The sequence below is a fragment of the Homalodisca vitripennis genome, chromosome 2, assembly GCF_021130785.1.
Source record: "Homalodisca vitripennis isolate AUS2020 chromosome 2, UT_GWSS_2.1, whole genome shotgun sequence".
NCBI classification, from domain to species: Eukaryota; Metazoa; Arthropoda; class Insecta; order Hemiptera; family Cicadellidae; genus Homalodisca; species Homalodisca vitripennis.
In genome coordinates, this window is record NC_060208.1 from 122,865,545 (window position 1) to 122,886,088 (window position 20,544).

At 31.1% G+C, this 20,544-nt stretch overlaps 1 protein-coding gene across 2 annotated transcripts in view; it reads left to right on the forward strand.

Annotated features, from left to right (window-relative positions):
- LOC124354658 (protein KRI1 homolog) overlaps positions 1–17,689 on the forward strand; it is a 39,608-nt gene extending 21,919 nt beyond the window's left edge. Inside the window, exons 6-13 of one of the 2 annotated variants that reach the window (XR_006921703.1) lie at positions 1,676–1,781; positions 3,202–3,408; positions 5,133–5,259; positions 6,689–6,849; positions 8,378–8,641; positions 8,891–8,919; positions 12,160–12,320; positions 17,126–17,307. Coding sequence is in view for 1 of the 2 variants with exons in the window: in XM_046805284.1 (XP_046661240.1) it covers positions 1,676–1,781; positions 3,202–3,408; positions 5,133–5,259; positions 6,689–6,849; positions 8,378–8,641; positions 12,160–12,320; positions 17,126–17,639 (1,540 nt within the window). In the remaining variant the exon portion in view is untranslated. Of the gene's footprint in view, positions 1–1,675; positions 1,782–3,201; positions 3,409–5,132; positions 5,260–6,688; positions 6,850–8,377; positions 8,642–8,890; positions 8,920–12,159; positions 12,321–17,125 lie in introns of both variants that reach the window. The other variant, XM_046805284.1, reaches the window with a different exon arrangement.
- Positions 17,690–20,544: the final 2,855 nt, after the last annotated feature.

Consider the following 20,544-nt stretch of genomic DNA (forward strand, 5'->3'; position numbering starts at 1 on the left):
GATTCTTACTGATGTCCACAAGACTAAACGGATGGGAGCAGCTCTTGAGTTTTTGACTCAGTATGACGAAGAAGGTGATGCGTTTCTTGACCGCATCGTAACGGGTGACGAAACTTGGGTTTCCTATCGAACCCCGGAAACAAAGCTCCAGTCAATGGAATGGCATCACTCGAATTCACCAACAAAAAACAGGAAAGAAAAACCAAATTTGAACACCAGGAAATTGATGGCAACAGTTTTTTGGGACCGAAAAGGCCTAATCCATGTGGAGTTCATGCCGAGAGGCGAAACAATCAACTCAGAGGCCTACATCGAGACCTTGCATCGGCTTCGCCGCGCTATTCAGAACAAACGACGACGCGGAATGCTGTCGTCGAAAGTGGTGCTGATCCACGACAATGCTCGGCCTCATTGCAGTGCACGAACCAAAGCAGAACTCAATTCTTTCAAATGGCAAATCTTCGGACACCCTCCGTATAGTCCAGATCTGGCTCCGAGTGACTATCACTTGTTTCCAAAGTTGAAAGTGTTTTTAGGCGGAAAAAACCTTTTGGGTGACGAAGACCTCAAAGAAGGAGTAAAAACGTGGCTTCATTCCTTGGCGGCAGAACAGTATAACGTCGGTATAGAAAAACTGGTGCCACGCTACAACAAGTGCCTTGACAGTTCCGGCGATTTTGTAGAAAAATAGAGTAAGTTTATAAGTATTTATAAATAAATTTTCATGCTCTTATCTTTTGTTTTTATTGACTTATAACAAAACGTTCTTTACTTTCTGGAAGACCCTCGTATCTTATCAGAACCTTAACTAAACCCTTGTAGAGCCCCTCAGCCAAGGAGAAATGGGATAAAACAGAAAAAGATTTAGACTCAATATGAAAAAAAAATCATTAATTTGTCTTGCATATTGTTCTCATCTGGTGTACTTAATAAAAGTTAGTAAACTATATTATATTTAAATTATATTAAATCCTCTGTGGAAAACTGATCTCCTGTTTATATCTTCTAAAAAGACTGAAGAACACAAATACCTAAGAACAAGCAAACTGCACATTTTGCACTTTTTGTGGTTCTTATCTTATATGTCATAACAGTCTCGGGTAAATCCTCTGCAAAAATTTGCAGCGTATCCTGGTAGCCCAAAAGAGAATAATAAGGATTTACTAGATACTAGACTTGGTCACCTTGACTCCTAATGAAAATACTCACCTCTGTTTCACTTTACATCAAAGATAGAAGAGTGCTATCTACCATTAGTAAAAATATCAGGACATTAATATATTTAATACACAAAACAAGGGGACATTTTCATCCTACAACATTATCTCCTCACAATTTACACTGATTTTCCTGAAGATGTGTTTCGGAGACAAAAACTTAAATACTGGGCTCCTTTTTAGTCCTTCTTTTCAGCTGAAGAAGGACTACTTCAACTAGTTTTTTTTTTTTTTTTTAACTGGAAGGAATGACAACCAAACTTGTAACGTTTTGTATTAAACTGCATAACTTTGTATCACCATGATATCTTTGTATTTCTCTACACAATTACAAATAAATTAAAATGTTAAGTTTTTAATCTTTTACAATAAGCAATGAGTAAGTTAAAAATAAATGTTTTTTCCGTGAGTTCTTGGTAAAAGATACTATAACTCAAAGTCCCTTTATCTTGTTACAGATTCCTGGATAAAGATGAAGAAGATAACATACTAGCGAAAGATGCGGTGGATTTTGAGGCTGAAGACAATTACAATCATCGTTTTGAAGAACCTGATCAAGAGTTTGTAAGTATTGTTTTGTTTGTATTAAGAGTAGAGTCTAACTAATTATTTATATCTTTAATGCTTTTATCTGTGATATTCCATACAGAACTCTCAAAAAAGTATTATTTTCCTGAACTGAGTGTACACATGACATTTTTTTATAAACATCATTAAATCTTTTTAATGTAATATTTTTCACCAGGTTCGTTAAAATTGGTTATTTTAATGATTAAAAATCTTATTTTTATATGACATCTTTTTATACCCTAAACATAATTTTAAAGTATATTTTTTTTAAAGCCACTAAACTTTATTACTCTGCGTTTGCTTTTATTACTCAGTAGATCATAAAATTGTACCTATATGAAATTATAAATTGTTTTGTGTATAATATATATATATATATATATATATATATATATATATATATATATATATATATAAATCATAAGAAATGATTTGGAAAATGAAAACAGAAAAGTGTTATTGAATAATTGTGCAATCTATAAAAGTAATTGAGATTTCTATTATAGGTCTATTAGTATATTTTATACTGTAAATTTGGAATTTAGACATACTTGCAGTCGTAATTTCTTTACTCAGAACACTATAGTGTGCAAGTACAGTGTTAGCATATTAAATGCTACTTACTAAGACGTGACATATTACCTAATATTTAGTCATTAATTTAAAATAATAGGAAGTTAAAAATTAGGTTTCATTTTGATAAAAATTACTAAAAATACAAAGATTTACTTAAGAGGTAATTGTTGAGTTTTATATAGAGGAGACTTTCAGTACGATTTTATGGCTTTTGAAATCACAAGCCTTTTACAGGTTAAGAATATTATTCTAAACAAGTTTATAACATTTTAAAGCCTCACCTTTAAAATTTATATATATAAAAAATATATATATAAAAAATATATATATATAAATATATATATATATATATAAATTTTAAAGGTGAGGCTTTAAAATGTTATAAACTTGTTTAGAATAATATTCTTAACCTGTAAAAGGCTTGTGATTTCAAAAGCCATAAAATCGTACTGAAAGTCTCCTCTATATAAAACTCAACAATTACCTCTTAAGTAAATCTTTGTATTTTTAGTAATTTTTATCAAAATGAAACCTAATTTTTAACTTCCTATTATTTTAAATTAATGACTAAATATTAGTTAATATGTCACGTCTTAGTAAGTAGCATTTAATATGCTAACACTGTACTTGCACACTATAGTGTTCTGAGTAAAGAAATTACGACTGCAAGTATGTCTAAATTCCAAATTTACAGTATAAAATATACTAATAGACCTATAATAGAAATCTCAATTACTTTTATAGATTTCACAATTATTCAATAACACTTTTCTGTTTTCATTTTCCAAATCATCTTGTAAGATATTTCTGTTGTTTGATGTATAACTTTTTTCTTCAGATTAAAAGATACCCTCGGACAATGGAAAACTCATTGAGGAGAAAAAATGACAGTCGTAAGAAAAAAAGGGAAGAGGTGAAGGAAAGGAAATTGAAGGATAAACAGAAGAAAAGGGCAGAGATTAACAGGAAAAAAAATATGATGAGAAAAGAAATCGAGGATAAGATAGAAGAGCTGAAGAAGCTTACAGGAAATGATCAAGTTGAGGTAAGTTCAATAATTCCATTGAACAGTCTAAAATGTCCTATTGCAAAGCATCTTTCAGTCATAATTGAATATGTTAGTTAATTACATTGGGAGGATTGGCTTATGAGGCATATTTTTAACTGGAAGGGATTGCATAGGGATCAGATAAAGGGTCAGCTTGACTTATTTGTAGGGTTAAGAGCTTGGCTCGATGGCTACTGCTAGTACAAGCAATATGCTAGATGCACTGGAATTTGTATTGAGAATAATAGAGTGGATTGTCTGCACAATATCAGTGTTCCATTTACAGTATTGTAAAGTGCAAGTCAATTTTGCATTAGTGAGTTTTCAAATATTTCTTCAGGCTCAGTGAAAAGAAGTAGGTAGATTTTGTACCAGCTGAAATATTGATCATTTATTTCTTAGAGGATTTACATCTACTCAATATCTTAAAAGTCGCTTGAAATACAACAAAATTATTTATAGCAAAAAGTTTAAGCAATATCATATGAATTCCAAAACTTTTTGTATTTTATCCATAAATAACCAACTTATGAATCTTTTTTAATTTGAAAAGCCTTATTGGCACGAAATGGTGTAACAAGCTGGCTAATGATCGTAACTAACATATTTTTAAGACAATTCTTGTTTACTAAGTTTGAACTTTATTAAATGTTATTAATGTTTGATTGACCACCATAATGAAACGAAATGGTGTACCAAACTGGCTAATGAATTTACTCAAGTTATTTACAGTTATAAATTTCTGTTCCAATTTTCAACTTGTTTGGGCTCTTTTGGGACAGTTATCATTTCCACAAGCTGTGTTATTTAGCATAGATGTATATAACCGTAGGAAGGGGGGAGAGGTTAGTTTTGGGTTGTACAGTCACGTTCGGTATAGTTACACAGAAATGTTTTGGAAGTGTTGCAATGAGAATAAGTGCAATAGGCTTATTTTGTTAACAAACTGTACATGAAACATACTAACTAGATTGTGCTAATTTAATAATGCTAACAATTTTAAATCCGACGTAATACTTTGATTCAGACTAAAATCTCTAATTGAAGAAATATGTATCTATTGCCTCATCTCAAAGATGTAGACAAATTTCAAAAGTATGCTTATTTATATCAATCAATCCTGATCTAAATGTTAATAACATGATATTTCCTCAATTTATAAACTATGCAAGAGGACAAACACTGGGAGATTGTTATTTAGTAGTGAAAATGTCAATTGCGTGTAACTTAGAAGGTAGAGGTACTAAAGTTGTATATCTACTGAATAGTTTGAACTTATTCGTAGCACTTTGGTAAATTTAGCATGCTTATAAAACTTGGCTGTGTATCAACTATAAACCCTAAGACAATAGACTAGGACTATACAAGTGCACAACCCTCTAAAATCTTTTCATTAGTAGAATTAGATTTACAAATTTCATTTTGATGGATCCAATCCAAAATCAAGAGGTAGTCTAAAGTTCTTATTCGATCTTGTGAATCCTTTATGTTTGTTGTTAAATTTAGATAAAAAATGTAAACATATTAGAATGTTTTATTTTTTGCTGTAAGATTTATTTCAACTGTTTCCATTTCTGACAATGTTTGGTTTGAATGAATGACAGCGTTTATTTATGTCCATTGGAAACTTGTTACTGTTTCTGTTATATTACCTCTTATGTACCAATTAATAATTTTTCACTGAAGTTTTGGATAATGTACACTATTTATGTATGTTACAGAACATAATGAATGATGAAGATTTTGACATTGATGACTATGACAAGGCGATGCAGAAGTTGTTCAACGACGAGTTTTACTGCCAGGATGACCCAGACTTCAAACCCAGTGGTGCATCAGATTTTCAAGGTATTTTGAAGTACGACTAGCTACAATAAAGTAATGAAATTAATTTTAAAACTTGAGAATATTATCTTTTATGTTTGTTGTTTTGCTTTATTTATAATTTCTGTCAAAATAATAATTCCAAAATTCATGTTAGATCTAAATTTGGCTGTTGAGCGCTTATTTTATTAGGATTAGGACATGCAGCATTGACAAAATATAAGTATTTACTTATACACAAGGTTACACTTTCCAAATGTGACCAAATTATCCATGATATAGGTCTAATTAATGCATCGTAGGTTTAAAAACTAACTACTAACAAAAGTTTTGTATCTGAAGAAGATAGTCTTGCTATCAAAAGATTTCATAAAATAAAAAGTTATAAATATTGGTAGTGATTGAATTAAGAATAGCGAATACAAGCTCAATCTTTAACATACCTCAATATCCCTCTCAGGTTTGAAAGTGTTTTTAAATTTTATTCATATAGCCAATCAAGAATTCAAACCTACTGCAAGAATCATATCCATTTTCCTTTAGCACTGACAGATTCCTAGTACCTTCAAGATAAAAAAACCTGTACAATTGTTTCAAAGCATAGACAGGTAATACAGATACAAAATAAGCAACTTGTTCCACTGTATCAGACGCATAGCTCATAGAATTGAACATCATAAACCAACTTGGCCTTCAGTGGTAGGTTTTATAAAAAATAAACTCTGAAGAATTGTAACCATACAACAGAGACTTACCAACAGGAATATTTTAGCTATCACCTCTACAATGCTTTATCTCCATTTTCTTAAACTTTAAATATTGAGTTTCATACAGTTAGCAATTAGTAGAAAAGGTTAAGATCTTCAGTGTTTCAGAAGATTGCAGGTTTTGCACAACTTTGAAACAGTACAAGCCATCACTACCTTCAAGTGTCAATGTCAGCAACTTAAATTATAGTATTAATTATTTCTTTAACCATTTTTATTATTTGAGCCTGAAAAATTAGCGTGCCCAATGTCCAGGTTGAACGATATAATTATATAAAACACGCACAGACAAGATAATTTTCCAGGAAGTTTTTTTTAAGAATGGATAATCCCCTTTCAACCTTCTCCTGTCTGTTCTCATGGGCCACTGACCTATGATCTTATCAAACAGAACAAGGGGAAGAATCAGTGCAATGGAAAGTCGCCAATACTAATAAAGGTGCAACAATCAGACAGGATTTGAACTTCACTATCTCTAACTCAAACCCTAAGTGTGACGTCCTAGACTGCTTAGCCACCAGCTCTAAAAAAACTGTTCATTTCTTTTTTTTTAGTATAAATTTAGTCAACAGCAGCTGTTGTGTTCATAAATAGGCAATAATTTAGAATTCCAAAATTAAGTATTCTATAACGAGCTAGCTTAACATTAAAAACAATAATATGACTGTTTATGTTTTTTATTGCAGATAATTGGGGTGATGAAGGGGGAAACGAAGATGCTGGTGAAACAGAAGAGTATAATAACACAGATCATCATGAAGAGTATCAATACGATGGAAGCTTGGAAGGATATGGTGAAACTGCTGATGACAATGAATCTCTTAACTGTGAAGATCCTAATTTCAACGTAAGCCATTCGGGTTAATTGATTCTAACAAATGAGTTTTAGGTTAATCATTTATTTATTTGACGTTAAATTCTGATGTATTTACTCCATACACAATTTTATTAATTTGTTATTTTAATTTTTCTATTTCTTGTTTTTAGTAGTAAGCTTTTGTCTCTCTATATCACTTGTATGGAGAGAAAGAAAACCTCTTTAGTGCAGGGAGGATTTATTTATAAGTTTTAGAGCTTTCAACAATATTAATATTGAGTTATTATTAGTTACCACAAAAGGTTCTGTGATGGCTGCAACAGTATAAAATTCCTGATTTTACAATGCAGAGTACACCCACAATAAGGGATAATGTTTATATTCTGTAACAAATTTTCTGTACTCTTATTTCCAGTATTATTTATGCATAGAAATTAATGCTCATGAGTGTAAAGGTGCATGCTTGTGAGACGATTTCACATGGCTCTTCAGCCAACATTCTATATTTGACAATGGTTTAGTCATATTACAGTATATATATTGTTCACTCAATTCTTGTGATGATAGCATAAAACTTACACAATGAAATTTGAATAAAATAATGAATAACCTTTCATTTAATTAGTTTTAACGTTAATTATTAGCATATAAAAGTCATTGTCAATTTTCAGTGAATTTCAATTTTTAAAGTATATAAAACTGAATTAGATTGTAAACAGAATATGGTCAAACTAAATATTCATTCTTTTACATATAAGGCCACTTGTTTTAGGTCCATATATTTAACATTAATTATTAGCATATAAAAGTCATTGTCAATTTTCAGTGAATTTCAATTTTTAAAGTATATAAAACTGAATTAGATTGTAAACAGAATATGTTCAAACTAAATATTCATTCTTTTACATATAAGGCCACTTGTTTTAGGTCCATATATTTAACATTAATCTTAAAGTTATAAAAGTCATATAAAAGTCATTGCCAATTTTCAGTGAATTTCAATTTTTAAAGTATATAAAACTGAATTAGATTGTAAACAGAATATGGTCAAACTAAATATTCATTCTTTTACATATAAGGCCACTTGTTTTAGGTCCATATATTTAATTCAATGTAATATTTAATGTTGATTTTTAAAAATCACCCTATGTCTTTTAACTGTCTAGGAGATTCTTTTCAATGGAATAAATGTAATACAGTGCCAAAAATTCAAAATCGATAATATATTTAAATTTTATGTTAAAAAAAACTAGTTGACTGTATAAACAAATACAAGCTATTTAAAAACTAGAAATTGTGGTACGTGGTAAGAAAAGCATTTGGATGTGAAGGTACATGAACTTTTAATTAAACAGATAATGTGGTAATATGTAAAATGATTGCGATTTCTATGCAATTACCAGTAGAACTAAATTCTGTCTATTGTTTCCAGTTTGTAACCAATGTGTGGGAAAAAGCATTCCTTTAATTTATAAAATAATTAGTAACTAATGTGTGGGGAAATGCATTCCTTTAATTTATAAAATAAGTTTCTAATCAGTTGAAAAACTTTGTATAGATGGACTGTGACTATGATCCGACATTGAATAAACCGAAGAAGGACTCGAGAAGTAGAAGAAGAAAGGACAAACATCGCAGAACCTTTTTGAGTGAAGCTGTGAGCAAAGAGAAACCCATATTTAATCCCACAACACACAAATCATTCCAGGAGTACGTAGACCAGTACTACGCCATAGACTGTGAGGATTTCATTGGTGACTTGCCTTGTCGGTTCAAATACAGGCGAACTGTTCCCAACTCGTATGGCCTCACCATAGAAGAGGTATAGTAACTTATCTTCTGTTACTGTGTCGTAATCTAGGCTATAAGAGATAGTATGGACTGCTCGTGTGTCATTGTCACTGTGGCTTGAGTACAAATATCAATCTGTTGTTCAATTTGCAGTTTTGGATTATTCAGTTAGTACTGGTATATGTAAGAATAGTTTTAAATTCAGGCTAGGCAAATGCAAAACTGTGTCAATTAGTTATATTTGAAAAAAGATGAAAACCCTCACCATCTTTGTTTACAGATTAGTCTACCGTGGCTACCTTATTACAGGCAAGTATCACAGACCCCCTAGAGGTATAGTTGATTATTATGAGTTTCTTACAAGATTATATGTAATTATATTACTAACTCATTGTAACTGTGCATTTGATGAATAAATAGCTACAAAGCAGTGATGATGTTTTGACTTATATCAGTACTAATAAGGAAATTGGTAATCTCATATTTTAACTATTATAAATGATTTGTTGAATTATTAATCAATCAGCTTTTAAGTAGAAATGTTATTCATAATATTAGAACAACCAATCAGTTGAAATTAGGCCTCTTTGGTTGCTAGTACTAAAAATCAAACTAAACTTCAAAATTTTAGACAGTAGAGAATTAAAATCAACCCGTTTTAAGTCACAGTACAATCTTTTCATTTAGAATAAACCCATAATAAAAACAAGAGCCACTTTGATTTAGTGATTGGAGACCGTTTTATTTGTACTGCGATGATTGTCATTTACTATTACCCTCTGGTCAGTTATCTGTGATTGGTTGTGGTGAACAGACATATTGTGCCATGTGTTCCTGTGTGCTTGATTTTATTACAGTTCTTTCATATGGTTTTTTTCCTTCTAATGTAGTTCTTAATTATGTATTAGTTTAGTTATCCCTCTAAGGAAGAAAACATATTTGTCCTCTAAATGTTATTATACTGTATTTTGGTCTGATTTTGCACACAACAGTGACAATTTACTAAAAATCCAATTATCTCAATACACATTTCATTGCCAAAAACAAACCTAAAACAAAGTACCCATTATAATTTATATAATGATTTTTGTATGTATCAATCAGACATAAAAGGGAACATATATGCCCTTGTATCCTTATTATTGATTATTAGTTTTAAAAAGGATATTAGTTTTTTCATCAAATACAATCAGATACAGTTTTGATCTATTCAGTTTGTTAAGGTATAGATAACATTAGCCCATGTACTAAAATGTATGATAACTAAAATCTGTGCCAATGTGATGTGTAATATAATGTGTGCATCCTAACATCATCATGTAATGTGGGTTAAGCCCATCCTACTTGTACACATTCTATTTAAAGATCCATACACCTAGTTTTTAATTCCTTGTCCTAACTTTTTATTTCTTAAATTCGTGAAATGACCATCCAACCTTTTTTCACTTGTCATTTATACACCAAGTTTTGCACTAAACAGCGCTTGCCGGAACTAATAACACAAATTTTGTATAATGGTTGGTATACAATTTTTTTTTTTTTCGCCATATCTTAATATTGGCATTGTGTTACTGTCACATTACTGTTATTCCACTGCCCTAGTATAATATAACAAATTTACTAAATATCTGTGATAGAAGCTGAAAAGTCCTGTCCCAGGTAACTACCGAACAGAAGTAGCTTGAAGGACAGTCTATTTCCTTTTTTAAACATATGTATGGTTTTAGTTATTTTTAATGTATGTGGGAGAAAAAAATCTCAGTTTCAAATTAAAAATTATATAAATATGTTAAATGTACAAAAATCATTCACAATATTTCCTTAATGACATTGTTTGACAAATCATAATAATCCTCGCAAGTAGACCCCTTTAATTTTAAGACTTTATAACCTCTTGTTAGTATTTCTTTTTCATTTCAAACTGTTGTTTACCACATTGCCACCAGAAATATATATATTTTTCATACTCAAGACCATGACTAAAACTATCAGGTACTTTATTCAGTGATAGGCAAATCCAGAATTTTCTAATTTTGAATCTAAAATAATCGATTCTGGAATCCTTTAAGTTTATTTAGCTGTATGAATCATTACCAATCTATTTATTTAAAATGTTAAACCTATGGAGACCACCCAGTAATATAAAAAGTAATCTAAGAATACCACTCTGGTTCAAAGGGATTTTTAGAGATTTAGCGAATATTTTAAGAACTCAGTCATATCCCCTACCTTCCACTTAATTTGATAGATAATAATATGGCCTTTCAGAATACATCCCTTTAATCTGTAAAAGATATGGGCATATACTTGTATCATTTATAAAACATATTTTTATAATAATATTTTATAACAGCTTAAAACACGAAAATGTTCAAATCACATATAGCCTTGATAAATAATATTAAAATATATATTTTTATATGAGAAATATTTTATGCAACTACACAACTCTTGGGGTAAATAAATGTTACCAAACGTCTGCCTGATTACTGTCAATCAACTGTCATCCGTAAATAGACTTAGCAGACATGATGATGTGTTTTACATACACTCGTACATAAGTGTAAACAAAATATTATTTACTAAACTACAATAATTTGTTAATATCCAGACACAAAATACAACAAAAACTTGTTTACTATCAGTTATTTGCTTATTGCCAATCAGCTGATAATTACTGACACGGTGAAATCTCCACATATTTGATTGTGAAATCCCATTAATCGATTCTTAAATCCCAATCTTTGTTGAAAATTTGGAGGATCCAAGATTCAGGGTTTGTGTTCGACACTTCTCTACTTAACCATTGTTAATTTGAAAAGCTGAATTTATAAAATATTCATTAAAGACATTTGAAGCAATTATTTAAAAGCAGATTTTTGTTATAAGGGGTTTTATTTGGAGTTTTGCCTTCCTAATAATGTTCAGAAACTAGGAGACCTATGTATCAGCAAGCTTTGCTTTTACTTAATCTTAAAATATTTGGCATTTCCTACAAGTGGTTTCAATATAACAGAAAACATTAAAATAGGCATTTTAGAAGATAAATAATATATATGGGACTAAGACTTCTAGTATTGTACTAGTGGTTGATCAACAAAGAAACTTACCTTAATAAATAAGGAAGTAGTCACTTAGGGGTATGAATTAACCGTGACCCATACGTAATAATACACTTCATTGTAATAATTATAAAGCGTACTTCTCACCACTTTAATTAAATTTTTTTTTATGTTAAAAACATATGTAGCACAAAATAGAGTAGGTTTGGTGGTGAAACCAGTTCTCAACTAAAAGTCACTGGAGGACTGTGCCACAGTGAATGTGTTAATTAGCAGTAATAATGATTTTGTGACAAAAATATTACTATAAATTACTTCATGTTCATACACCTTATCTGTTTAATGTGATTTTTCAGCTTTGATCAAATTTTTGTGCTCAGATCTTTGTTGCATGTAAAATATAATTGCGTGCCGGAAAAGACCACTTTTGGTATGAGTAATAAAATATATTATTCTACCAATAAAAATAACCATTGTAACTTTTCAGATTCTTACTGCGGATGAGAAGGAGCTGGAGCGGTGGTGTTCTATTAAACGTATCGGTCTGAGAAGACCAGAGTTCAAGGAGAAAGGGGACTTAAAAGTCTTTCAAAAGAAAGCTGCTGATGAAAGGTTGAAAAGAAAAATACTCCCAAGCCTGTACAAAAAGTGAGTGTCACATATTCAACAGTACCTATTTTACAAGCTTTTAATCTTTAATGTTAACCCTTTTCACTCGGATTTTTTTCACTAGTCTGCCCCCTCAGCTCGTATTTATTTTAGCATATTTTCAGTAAAAACCCATTTTTAGCAAACTGGAAGTCAATAAAGTATATACATTATTATATTGTATAATAATTTTATTTTATTTCTAATTTATATTTTAGAGATATAAAATTTGATAATTACACTAATAAGTTTTATATTTTAGCATGGTATGGTATCGTTCAGAACACTCTGCAGGATGAAGACCAGAATTTTTTGAACAGGTTTTACAATAGTAAAGTGTTTCCTTTCTTCCTCCTGGCACCTTTCTATTGCTACAAACAGCACAGTCTTTAGTTTTTTTTGTTGGATGAGCTGCAAGAAAGTGAGGTTGTTTGTTTAGCCTTTCTTCTTTTTCTACTGATGAAGGACGACCCCGCTTCAAACTCATAGGGTTACGGACATGGCCTACAAGTTCAGTGATAAGGATTTCTCTGAAATTCCTGTGTTGAATTGTTTTTTCTCCATGGTTTTGTTTATTCGTGTTGAACAAGAGAAAGCTATTTACTATTCCCACTTCCAACATCCAGAAAAATAGCTTTCTCCACTACTTCAGAGATTTACGGGGAAATTTGTAGGAAGCAATATAGTGGTCTGCTTGGTCCAAGCCACCCATATATTTGTTATACTGACAGATAACTGTTGGCTTTTGTATGTTTATTTGATTATCCTTGCCTTAATTAAGTAATTCAGCAATAACTTCTGAATCAGAAAGAAAAGAGGTACTTGATAACGACATATCGAGTCACTAATGCGAACGCGTCTGAAAATTGGTTAGGAAACGTGACTACAATGACAAAGCAAAATAAATCAGCAGCCGACCAATCGTAGTTCAGCTGTAATTTATTAGTTCCTGAGAATGCCGTGCGATCGCAGCACCAATCGGAAACATCGTAGGCCGCCTAAAAATAAAGAAAAGCTGACGTCACTGCAATGTCGGATGGCGTCCGACATACGAGCGGAACGGCAAAATAGCAATGTCGGACGACGTCCGACATACGAGCGGAAAGGGTTAAGTATTGTGTATCAGAGACATGATTACAAAAAAGTCACTCGGGCTATTTATTAAGACTGAATAATTAGTGAGAAATATCAGAGCTGATCAATGCCTAGAAACTAGTACTAGACAGTGGCATGACTATGGCGGATGAAGGGAACGTCAGGAAAATGACTCATCCTCACAGGAAGATGTTGGATTGTGCAATACACCCAGTATAAGTGATTAGCACATCTCCAAGGTAGAGCTGCTTACAAACTGAGAAATTCGAGTCCTAAAAAAAGGTATTGTCACCGACAGAGGCAGATTAGAGCAAAGAAGTATAAATAACAAACTATTTCAATAATAAATGATAAAATTGAATCATGCCACTGTATAATTTATTCTAATTAATTATGAAAAGGTATTGCAGAAATGTTATAAATATGGTAAAGAAATAATTGAATAAGTAATAGAAAAATTAATCTGATAGTATCTTTAGACCATTTGGTCAAAATGTTTATTGATGTTCCAATAAAGTTTATATATTTGCTTGTATGTTCCTCATTAATGAGATTATCAATGTGGGATTACACAACGTTAGCTTTCATGAATAACATAAAAATACTTACAGACTCATCAAATAGTTCACTTGGTAGCTTTATTAAATTGTAAGATGGTTATCTAGAAAATAACTGCCATTTATGCCTACCACGAAAAGTAGTGGGGTCACACTGTCATTTGGACATTGGTGTGTACAGTGGTTCAGTACACTTCTAAACTTGCAAGGTGAGGAACATCGAATGGTGCGCATATTCCAGTTCTAACTTTGAAACATGAATGTCGTAATATAAAATCCCATCTAGTGTGAAGTGCATGGTGTAATAGGATTTCTCTTTGTGAAAAATCACTGACCAGCCAAGATTCACAGTGAATCGGGTGCGGCTTATGCCCCAGTATAAGTATAGGTATCAGTGGGTGCGATTTGTTTTAAATGGAAGAATAACATTGTTGATGAAGAAAAAAACTGTAGGCCTTATCAGTGATGAATACTGTATAGAACAAAGTTAATGAAAAAGTTCATAAAACAATCACTTTACAATTTTGCAACTTTCCCATCATTTTCCCAAAATTTCTTGAAGTGTTTTACACAGGTAATAACAGAAAAACTAGGCTACTGTATAAGTTTTATACTCGTTGCATAAAAAAACTGCTTACAGACAATCTTAAAACAGAATTTATTAATTCTGTCATTGTCTTTCTTTCTCGGAAAGACTTTAAAACAAAAGAATTTTTGAACAGGGTTGTTACCGGATATGAGACTTGGGTTTTATGTGAACCGAGACAAAAAAGTCAATGCAATGGGAATGGTCAGTGCAAGGCAAAGAAAGCCTTTTAAACTTTATCAGCAAGGAAAGTTATGGCTACAGTTTATTGGGATGCAAAAGGCATCGTACTTTTTAATTTATTAGAACATGGTATACAGACTAGGTGCGATCTAAAAGAAGATTCGTGGCCTTCTGACACATGTTTGTGCATGTTTACACTCATCCTCACACAACTCGAAGAACAAATGAACTTTTAGCCAAGTTCAAATGTGACATCGGACATGTTCTGTTGTGCGTTGTCACATGTTGTTTGTACATTTTATTACATACCACGCAGTTCGGATTTTGTTTCTAGCAACTGTCACCTGTTACCGAACATAAAGTGGTGGCTTGTATCTAAACGGTTTGCCAATGATGAAGAGTTTCAAATACACTATAACAGGTTGGCTACATTCATGTGGCAGATGTTCACTCAGTAGGTATTTCAGACTGTTCAAAGAAATGATAAGTACTTGAATGTGTTTGGCGACTATGTAGACAATAAGAGAAATGTTGTTGTTTTAGTTGGATGGAATAAAATTATTGTAAAAGGGTTATCCCGAAAGTAACAGACGTTTTAAAATAAAAAATTAACCAGCTGAGATTGGAACATTTATTATATACATTTAAAAGCTACACTCTTAAGCTGTTTTTCAACTTATTCCATGTTCAAATTGAGACATTTATCATAAATTGACACAAGTTTTTCGATTCCAGCTTTGTAGAAATCTGGCTTTTTAGAAATCCAGCTTTGTAGAAAAGCTATTGAGATCTTAACCACTGATTAACACCAACGTGAAGTTCGACGTCACTATCGAAGCATTGCGTTGCGAGCCAGAACTTCATCACTGGAAAGAGGTGGTAGTTGCTTGGTACCAGATATGGGCTGTAAGGCAGATGATCAAACACTTCCCAATCAAAATCATCCAAGAATTGGCTGTATGTAGACATGAATTGTCGTGGAAAAAACAACATTTTTGAGCTCAATTGTACTCTACACTTGTTTTGTATCGCTCGGCATAGCTTCTGCAATGTTTTACAGAACCTCTCTGTGTTGATTCCTAGCATTCCAAACAGTTGCCATAATCTTTCTCGCTGACAGAGTTTGGAGACATTTTCTTGGTTTTTTTGAGAATGTGTGTGCCCTCATTCCATAGACTGCATTTTTATTTCACAATTTACATGCTTAACCAATGTTTCATCATCAGTAAAGATACTATCGAGAAGTTCGTTACTATGCTTGTCGTTTACATCAAGGAAAGATATTGATGCAGCAAGTCTTTGTTTTTTGTGATCTTCAGTAAGAATTTTTGAAACCCATCTGGCACAAAATGTGTGGTATTCAAACTTCCCTACAATAATTTCATAAAGTATACTTCGTGAAATTTGTGAGAAATGTTCCGAGAAGTCAGTCATTGTGAAACAGCGATTTTCACAAACTGTCATTGAGTTTCAAGATAAAATTTTCAGTCACTTGGCTTGGCCGACCCCTTTGACTATTGTAATGAACATTGGTGCAGCCATTTTTAAAGTCAATTCACTGCCTTACTATGCTTTCACTCATTATTCCATTTCCATAAACTTCACACAGTTGGCGATAAATTTCAATTGGTTCATGTTTTTTGCCAACAAAACCTTATCACTGAACGCACTTCATAAGTGGTGGGATTTTCAATTGCAGCACACATTTTAATTAACCACAGTGAGAAAAGTAAAAGAGATACAGACCGTGCATGACTGCAGCTTGGTGCGTACTGAATGCCAAAGTTTTTTTACATCAAGATGGTGGCTGTAGCCCCGCCCACACCATTCAAAAACGTCTGTTACTTTCTGGATAGCCTTCATATCTTAAGAGGTTTACTATTTATTATAAACTGCAGATTATTGTCTAGATAACCCTCATATTATAATATAAGACTGAAAATTTGTATCACTTTTATAAAGTATTATTTTTCATGTGTTTTATTGTTAACATGGTTTGTTAACATGTAAAGTTTTAAGAACCCCCTAGAAATCTATTTACTAGGCTAGCAGATAAGCAATTCTTTTATTCTTAATTTAAATTTACATTTTTTTTATTTCCTGGATTTTAAAACATCTTCTTTTTGATCTTCATGTATTATATTATTTGAAAACTAGTTGACAAAAGATATTTCCTATCATATATATATATATATATATATATATATATCTTGTTATCACTTTCACATCTCGGTAGAGGATGTCAAACAACGCCTAGCTTGGTGATAAGAATTTTTGTATGGGTCAGAAATATAGGGTGATAGTCATACTTATCAGGTATTGTATTGTTGTTATCAGTCAAGATATTAGTCTTCATTAAAGTTATCTATTTATTTTTGTTTTAGGCAAGAAGAAGAAGAAGAAGGAAATGCAATGCGTGAGGAAAAAATTGATAATTGTAAAAATAATGAATCAAAGACTTTACCCGATGAATGTGCAATCAAGGGAAATAGCAAAGAATTAGAAAATATTAATGAAAATAAAACTAATCTTACACTAGAAGCTACTAACATAATGAAAAAACCAACGAAAGGGAAGAAAAAGAAAAAGAAACATAAAGCAAAGGAATCTACTGATACAACCAAAAAAGAAAATTCAGATGTTTCTAGTAAAAAAAGAAAATTAGAATCGTCAGATATAAATCAGAAGAGAAAGAAAATAAAAGTTAAGGAACAAAACAATGGTTTTGCCAAATCTACATCTAAATTTAGGAACAATAAAGTACCACATAAAATTAATCAAAACTACCAGAAAAATGAAAATGCAACTTTAACGGGCATGTCTGATGCTAGATTGTTAGCATATGGAATCAAACCTAAAAAATTTAGGAACAAACTTAAATACAGCAAAGAGTCATAGAGTCTCTTTCTAATGTAAATATCTGTACATATAATAAAATGTATTTTTTATGCCATTTTTTTAATTTCCATCCTAAAATATCACATAATTATAATAATCATTAATTCAGTTGGCATTCAGTGTGGCATGTTATTAATAAAGAATCTTTCATTTATATTAAGTTACAATTTTCTTAGTTTATGCTAACCTGTTGTGGATGGAAAAACCCTCAGCTCATGATAACCAACAACCAGAGTTATTTACAGCAGCAGATGGTGCGGCACACAGGGGTTCATTAAGAAATAAAACCCACAATCAAAGTCTATCATTCCATCTCAAAATTATGTTTTTTCGGTTTTAATATACATATTGAGTAACTGCGTTTGGTATATATATATATATATATATATATATATATATATATACAAATTCAATGCAATATTTACATTATTCAAGCTGCCATGCTGGTTACAAAAGTCTATTCCTAAAAGTCTAACTATTAGAGCAAATGCTCTAATAAATATGATTATGATTGTCACACCCAAAAATTAAAAAATGTTTTTAGAAATGGAGGATATCCTCAAAAAATTGTAAATTATATCAAGCAAAGACCAAAAAAAACTACAGTATTCCTAGGAACTACAACAACCAAGGAAAATGTATTACCACTTATTTTTCAGGGCTATACAAAATTAATGGTATAATAAACAGCTCACAATATTCTACAAGCTTCGCCTGTAACAAGAATTTTATTTAGTAATCCACCTACAGTAATTTTTAAAAAGCCTCAAAATTTGAAAAACATATTGGTAAGACCTAAACTACCATCTGATGATCTAACCCAAAATTTAAACAAACCTTTTGGCTGTGAACCCTGTTGTAAGCCTCACTGCAGAACTTTTAATTCAATAATAAATTCAAAACATTTCTGTAATAGCGCAACCAAAAGAAATTGTCCTATAATTGGTAAAATGACTTGTGAATCCAGCAATGTCATTTACCAATTATTGTCATGTAAAGACTGTCTGAAAAACTACATTGGTCAGACCATAACTCCATTGCACATTAGAATGAACAAACATTGCAGCGATACAAACCTTAAAATTACATCCAATCCTATTTCGGCGTATGCAATGGAGCATAACAAAAAATTCGATGAATGTTTTTCTTTAAAAAGTATTAACAAAATTCAGAATTCCCATAAACTTAAAATGAATTATTTAGAAATAGCTCATCAGAGGTTCCTACAAACTAAACATCCAGATGGTCTCAATTTAAGGTATGAATAGTTGTAGATATAAACTATCCTTTACAATTTTAATGTGTTTTATTTTATTAAATTACACATTTAACTACAAATTGAATTTAATAAATTTATATTACTTGTATTATGTAAAATTATTTACTCTTTGTACCTAATTCAAAATTAGTTTAATTAACATATGATGTTTCTTTTGTTCATTGTTTTTTGTTAATATGTTTACTTATTTATATCTCAAAAATTTCTTCTTTTTAGACGAAATATAGAGAATTTCTATGTTTCATTTTTTTGTTTTTATTGAAGATATATACATGACCTGTTATAAAGAAATATTTAATGTCTTGAAAAATGTATACATTTTTCTTATAATTATAGATTGCGTTTCGAAACCCAAATTATTATTAAAAAATTATAATAATGTATTGTATGTATATTGTATTGTATTTATAATGGAATAAACAGATTTAAGTCATTTTTATTAGAGAATTATAGCACATTCAGCAGAGCAAATCTTCAAAATTATCATAAAATACGAGAATTTCTTTTAAGTTTAATAGAGCTGGAATCAGAACTGAAGTTGTGCTAAAACTAATTTCATTATTTTTTTTTTTATTATCATAAAACTATTTAATACATACAACAATGATATTTTAAGGTTTTGCAATAGAATTTTGGTTGGTAAAATATTCTTTTATTTGAAATTTAAGGCTAACTTAAAACAGAAAAAGTGTAAACATCTTTGTTTATTTAAACAAGGAATTGTAGGCATTAAAAGTAGAAATTTTAGGTAATTTTGTAATCAGACAAATGAAACCGGCTGAAGATAAAAAACATGCAGTTTTTACCTTACATACTTGAGATATAGCTTCAGGGCGTGACATGCTTTTTTTATTCATTTATGACGAAGAAATTATACTTTTAATCAAATAAATGTAATAACTTAAGAAAGTTTTTTCCTTAGAAAATTGAATTAATTTAAATAAAATACATGTCAGTGTTTCCAGTCATTTTTTATCCACACACTAAGAATTGCTAGTCTCTATCACTAACCGTTTTTCTTTGAGCCTGAGTATTAGACTCCTCAAAATCCTCCTTCAATTATTAAGACTCTATCACTCTTCCTGAAAGAATTGTAAAAAATGTTTTTTGACGTAATATTATGTTCTTAGCGATTACGTAAGAGTGTGCTACTGACATAATATTGCACATTTTTTACTGTTCCTGTTTTTTCTGTTTTCTGAAGTAATATTGCACAAGAAGCTTTTCTGTAACAACCATATTGTTGCATAAGTGGTTCTGGCATTTTCTACTAGATGTCAGCACATCCTTGATCCTCTGTCATGAGTGTTTACATCTTAACACATTTCTTGCCGAAAAACAGTATTAAACGTACCTTAGGGACTGAAAATTGTTTTTGTGGATAAACTTACCATAAAGGCGGGACCGAAAGGTCCCGATCGCCTCTCGGGAAAGTTCGGCGCGGGACCCATGGGTCCCATCGGCAAACAATGGGTTAATGGGTTTGCTGTAATCACAATGCAGACAACTACTGCATGTTGTTGCGTGTCACCAGTACTGGAGTATTTTATGGTTTTATTTCTAGTGTTTGTTATACCTTGGAAATATATGATGCACAGATGATTGGCTGTGTTTATGTGATGGTGA